This window comes from Bidens hawaiensis, unplaced genomic scaffold (assembly GCF_021521415.1).
Source record: "Bidens hawaiensis isolate Kalapana, Puna unplaced genomic scaffold, B.hawaiensis_p1.1 tig00032778_1, whole genome shotgun sequence".
In the NCBI taxonomy this organism is placed as follows: Eukaryota; Viridiplantae; Streptophyta; class Magnoliopsida; order Asterales; family Asteraceae; genus Bidens; species Bidens hawaiensis.
Window position 1 is genome coordinate 104,675 of NW_027495596.1, and position 6,673 is coordinate 111,347.

General features: G+C 31.8%; 1 protein-coding gene across 1 annotated transcript; it reads left to right on the forward strand.

Annotated features, from left to right (window-relative positions):
• Nucleotides 1-1,803: 1,803 nt before the first annotated feature.
• Nucleotides 1,804-6,160, forward strand: LOC143584042 (glucose-1-phosphate adenylyltransferase large subunit 1-like). The gene is made up of 14 exons (XM_077066196.1): nucleotides 1,804-2,492; nucleotides 2,734-2,856; nucleotides 3,489-3,659; nucleotides 3,803-3,895; nucleotides 4,006-4,089; nucleotides 4,177-4,232; nucleotides 4,318-4,411; nucleotides 4,489-4,674; nucleotides 4,751-4,831; nucleotides 4,917-5,003; nucleotides 5,184-5,288; nucleotides 5,385-5,491; nucleotides 5,575-5,635; nucleotides 5,716-6,160. Exons 1-14 carry the CDS (start codon nucleotides 2,289-2,291, stop codon nucleotides 5,815-5,817), a joined length of 1,554 nt encoding a protein of 517 aa, XP_076922311.1. The 5' UTR covers nucleotides 1,804-2,288; the 3' UTR covers nucleotides 5,818-6,160.
• Nucleotides 6,161-6,673: the final 513 nt, after the last annotated feature.

The window sequence follows — 6,673 nt, forward strand, 5'->3', positions numbered from 1 at the left end:
CAAAAAGACACAATGATGTAATCTTTGTTTTAATTTTTATCTTTAATATGAGTATCAATTGAAAAACACAATGACCAAAATCTATAACACAATGCATAGAAAAACTCAATTAAAAACACAATGGACAACCAAATAACACAATATAAAAAACCCACTAACTTTTTTCTATTTTTATATAACAATATGATATTCATATTGAAGATAAAAAAACGTTTGTTATTATGGTAAAAAAAAATTCTAAAAAAATGCCGTATGAAAAAGTTATAGACGTTTTAAAATGATGAAGAAATTGACATGTGCATTGCATGTGGAGAGAGAAAGTCATCATAAGTGTGTTATTATCTTTATACCCTTCTCATCAATTTTTATTCTTAAATTAATCTCCATCATCCAAATTTAAAATCAATGAATTAGATTAGTTCTTACTTTTTCTCATTTTTGTTGTATTATTTTAACTTTACCCATTTAATATTGAAGGATTTTATTTTAACCGACATAACATTTAGCCCTCAACCAAAGGTGTACAAATGTGTGTGCCATCTTTTTTGTGTTTTACTGTCTAGATTTTATTTATTTGTTGGGACATATTTATTACCTACCTTTTAACACATGTCACACTCTTTGGTTATTCATCACGGATCTCTTATAAATAGCTAAAAGGTATATATACACAAACCTCTTGTCTAGCCAGGCATTTGAACCAAAGTTCTGTAGCAATATAGTTCACAATTTAGAAACAAATTATGATTGAAAAACAAATACTGTATTAAAGAAAATTACTATACTTATTACACTTGAAATACGAAAAATGGGTAGAAATAGAATGACGAGGACATGTGTTTAACACAGTTTCCTAAATTATATTTCATGTTTCCTATGAGATCACGTCACCTCTCTCCTAGGAGACAACATTTTATAGAAGAAGACCAAGTCTGGAATTCACTTGAAAATGTATGTCAAAATGTTGATGGAAAACGTGTATTTGTGCATTCTTGAACGCATACAAAATTTCTCAAAATCTAGTTAATCAAGCATTCTTTCAGACCATGTAACACCTTGGTTAAGTAGTTTAAACAAAGAAAAATTGCTTACCATTAAACTCAAGTTTTAAACTATATTGAATGTCTCTAACCCGAGCGTCATGCGTCGTGTTTCACACCCTTTAGCCTCTCACTCTTTCTTTTTAAATCACTTATGACTAAAAAACATGAACTCCAACTTATATACCACTTCATGTTTTTACCCACATTTTGTATATGACAAGTTTATTTCGTTTCTTGTTTTATTTTTGCAATTTTGGAAATTTCGCACTTAAGCATCAATGTATCTTTCATCTTCCATCTTTTTAGACACGGTTTGTTCGTTGCGAAGCGCTCAAATAATAGAAAACAAACCGATTAAATAATAATAATTCCAATTAATTATTTGGATACAAAATTAATAAAATCCATATCTTAAATTGCTAGAAATTATCATATACAATTGCCAGCTTTTCTTCCGGACAACATTTAACTTTTGATCTTCTACGTTATTTTGGTTTATGAATAACTGCATCCCCACACTCAAGACACTTGGTTCCACCTTTACAAGTCGTATGTATTCTTACGACTTGTATGAGTGTCATCTATTATCAGAACTCGTTGACCGAATTTATACGACTTGTATAAAGCCCGGTCAGAAAGATGTCTATCATCTCTAGTGTCTAGTACAGATAAGTCATACATACAACTTTTATTATTATTGTTTTTAGAATTCTGGGAGATCATTTAGTGATTTATATACATGCACAAATGCTGACATTATGCCTGCAACAAAGGCACACCAGCTTTCTCGTGACAAAGCTCACAGGCCAATAAATCCACAACACCCTTCACCGTCTTTCATTAATCACCCAACTCAACTGGGCACTCAAAGTTTCAATCTTTATCATCTGGGTTCATCTTATTCTCACTTCTTAACAACTGTATGCATTAATCACACTATTTCTAAGGTCCCCAGTTCAAGATTCTTAAAAAGAAAAAAAAAAAAAAAACTTTCTTGGAAGCTTCAGTTTGAGCTCATTGAATATCAAAATCTATAAAATCCCAAGAGATAGCTTTGATTTTTAGTGACAGTTAATATCTTTATGTGATCTATACTTTACTTGGTTACTTAGATTATCAGCTGTACTAAGTCAATTTTAATATTCAGGGTTTTTTCTCACTTTGTGTATTTAGGGTTTCATCACTTTTTTTTAGTATTAATTGGCTTAATACTTTGTGGGTTTGGTGAGATTTTGTTTTTTGAAGATGGATCACTGTTGTTCAATGATAAAAAATGGTACCCATTTGCCAAATTTAAGAAATGGGATTTTGAGTGGAGAGAAGATTAGGGTTAATAATAATCATGTTCAAAAAAGGTTGAGTTTTGAGAAGCAGATTAGTAAGATTGCAAAGCCTGGGGTTGCTTTCTCTGTCATCACATCTGATAATGGCAAAGAAACCTTGGTTGAGGTAAGATTTTATCATATTTTTATTAGTTTTTTGAAATTTTATATTTTTATTAGGATTTAGGAGGGAAAGATGGTTAATTATATTTTGTTTATGTTTATTATAATTAGTTTTATTTTGAATTTACTGTGACTGATCACAATTTTCAAGATTTTTGTTATTTGATATCTATATAACTTTTAAGATTTGTTGATTTTTATTTGACATTTGAGTTTGATTCATGTGTGTGTTCTTAAAATTGTAGACACTGACAGCACCACAATTTGAAAGAAGAAGAGTTGATCCAAAAAATGTGGCAGCAATAATACTCGGTGGCGGTGCAGGAACTCAACTCTTTCCTCTTACAAGCAAAACCGCTACTCCGGCTGTAAGCATATGTCATTTCAAGATTCTTGTTGTTGCTTTCTTGATTCACATACTTGAAGAAATCTTGTTGTTTATATTGATTTCAAGATTCATGCTATTATTTTCTTAATGCACATACTTGAAAAAATCGTGTTCTTTTTATCTATTTCAGGATTCTTATTATTATTTTCTTGATCCATATATTTGAAGATATCCTGTTCTTTGTATCTGTTTGAAGATTCATGTTATGATTTTCATGATTTACATACTTGAAGAAATCATGTTCTTTATGTCAATTTCAAGATTCATGTTATGATTTTCTTGATTCACACACTTGAAGAAATCCTAATCTTTATATCGATTTCAAGTTTCTTGTTATTACTTTATCGATTCACATATATATATATGAAGAAATCATGATCTTTATATCTATTTCAAGATTAATGCTATGATTTTCTTGACTTATGAACACCCTGTGTAGTCGTGCACATTAGCAGATCATGAGTTTTTGACAAAGTTTATCTCTTTCTAAATATGCTACAAATGCTTTTAGGATATGTTTTTGAGGGTTAAGGAAAGCTTGTGATCAACCTAAAATTTTTTAGCTTTTTATGTTTTTTCTTGTTTGTGATTTTGATGATATGTTTTGTACAGGTACCCGTCGGAGGATGCTATAGACTTATAGACATCCCAATGAGCAATTGTATAAACAGCACAATAAACAAGATCTTTGTTCTAACTCAGTTCAATTCTGCTTCACTTAATCGTCACATTTCCCGTACGTATTTTGGCAACGGTGTCAATTTCGGGGATGGTTTTGTAGAGGTACGTTATTGATTTTATAAATATCTAATGTCAGCATGTGATTGTAGGCCCTGTGTACTTGATACCGGTAGCTTTAGAGCATAGCACATAAATTATTGTACTTTCTGAGATATTCTTAAAAAAAAAAAGATGTGATTTTATAGGTGTTGGCTGCTACTCAAACATCTGGCGAAACGGGTATGAATTGGTTCCAAGGAACCGCAGATGCCGTGAGGCAATTTACATGGGTTTTTGAGGTCCGTTTGTGCGTTTATTTCATTTAATGAAAACTTCAATTTTATGTATTAGTTAATAATTAATGCCTTATTCAATGTTTCTTTGTGTTGACTTTTTCTGGTCAATGTAGGATGCCAAGAACAAGGATGTTGAGGATATACTAATCTTGTCTGGTGATCATCTTTACCGTATGGACTATCTGAACCTTTTGCAGGTATGTATGTTCTTTCTTTTTAGCGTCTTCAAGTGAAAAACACCAACTTTATAGCTAATTTCACTATTTTTCATAATGTACAAATAGAATCACATTGACAGAGACGCTGACATCACCGTTTCTTGCGTGCCCGTTGGTGAAAGGTCTATTAATCTGAATATTTATACTCTTCATATGTTTTTTTTCTGATTTATGTATTGAATCTGAAACGGGTTGTTGTATTTTCAGTCGGGCACCTGATTTTGGACTGTTAAAGTTTGATAACAAGGGTAAAGTCGTCCAATTTGCTGAAAAACCGAGAGAGGATGATCTGAAAGCAATGGTGGGTATACATGTTTTATACAAAACACGATCGTGATTTTAAAGTTGTTTTCTTGAATTTTGTTTTCTTTTCTGCAGCGGGTTGATACAACTATACTTGGATTATCACAAAAAGATGCTGAGGAATCACCATATATAGCATCAATGGGCGTTTATGTGTTCAAAAGAGATGTTTTGTTAAAGCTTTTAAGATGGAGGTATCCGACCTCTAATGACTTCGGGTCTGAAATCCTTCCCGCTGCCGTGACAGAACATAATGTGCAAGTAAGGACATAATAAAGATAATCCATTTTTGTTGCTTTTTGTGATTTTGCTTATTAAATTTTGATTATCGTGACAGGCGTATTTGTTCAGAGATTATTGGGAGGATATTGGGACGATCAAGTCTTTTTATGATGCGAATTTGGCTCTTACAGATGAGGTGATTCACATGTTAAATGCCGTGTTCTTTTGATGAATAATTTGATATTTTGATTGTCACTTGATATCGTTATGTCACTTTGAAGGTACCTAAATTCCAGTTTTATGACCCGAAGACCCCGTTTTTCACTTCTCCAAGATTCTTGCCACCATCCAAGATTGAAAAATGCAAGGTAAAAGTCAAACCAGAAAGTTAAACCTTCTAAAACTCATACCTTACTAGGGTTTAACTGGTCCATGCGTTCCATGTTTACCCGCTCGGTCCAACCCTCCAGCATGACTTTCAGAACATGACATTACATTAATCATCTGATTGTCACAAAAAGTTGACTTTTTTCTGGTCAAATTTGCAGATAAAGAATGCAATCATTTCACACGGGTGTTTTTTGAGAGAATGCAACATCGAACACTCAATAGTAGGCGAACGCTCACGAATAGACTCAGGGGTTGAGCTTAAGGTAACAACATCTATATCTGCATTATTAATATATGCATCTATCGCGATCCAATATCTAAACAGAACACAACATTTTCTTGACTAAAACTTGTAACAGGATACATTAATGATGGGGGCAGATTATTATCAGACAGAATCTGAGATCGCGTCTTTGCTGGCTAGTGGACAGGTCCCAATTGGTATCGGAAGTAACACAAAAATCAGGTAAAAAGATGTCAAATTTGAAAACTTTAAGCACCTTAAAACCAATTTGGTCTTTAATTTTAATGTTGTCATTTTTGTTGCAGGAATTGCATTATTGACAAGAATGCAAAGATTGGAAGTGATGTCATGATCATGAATAAAGATGTAAGCCAAGTTTCATGTTTGTCATTTATTTATTTCTTAATCGTCAAAACCGGAATAATTATGCGTTGGAATGTTGATAGGGTGTTGAAGAATGTGATAGAGCAGAGGAAGGATTCTACATAAGAGATGGGATTACAATCATATTGGAGAAAGCTACAATCAAAGATGGTGTTGTTATATAAAATATATATATATATATATATATATATATGAAGGTCTTTCTTTTATGGTGGATGGAGGGTAATGTATAAGTGATGATGCAGAGAGTACAAGTTTATCCTTCATGTGACCAAGATCAAGTGGGGTGCTAGCCTCCATGGGTCATGTTGGTTGAACCTTTGGGTTGGTGGTTGTTACCATACATAGGATCACCACAACACATCATTCCTTTTTGTTGTAATAAAGTTTACTATGTATCATATGTAAGGAAATAATCCAATGTTTTCTTTTTAAACTAGTACTGGTAAACATATGAAACGTGTCAATACTCTATTAATCGTTGAAATATTAAAAGTTGTAACTTGCGTTGGGAGGTGATCTTTATCAAATTAAGGGAAAAAAAACAGTAAAAGTTGGATTCGAACATTAGATATATATATATATATAGATGGTTCATGCGAGAAGTAAAGTTACAGTGATAAGTGCGAGAAGTTAATCTGGACCACTCATTTAATTTTTAATCTTGAATCATTAAAATATATAAAAAGGTTATTAAGGTAATATAAATGTATTCTCTCTTCAATTAATATATATAATAAAACCAATATAAGTTACATTTCTAACTAATATAATTAATATAATCACAATAAATCCATAAAACAATAAATTAATCTTTATAATTTTTTACCATATCTCTTGAATTCATCCTACACAACTATAATATTTTCATACACCTCTACAATTTTTTCTTACATATCTTTAATTTTTTCATACACATCTAAATATGTTTCCTACGCATTTTCAATTTCTTTGTACGCATGTTTTTCGTCATACACATCTTCAAATGTTCCTTACGCATATTTAATTTCTTCCTACACG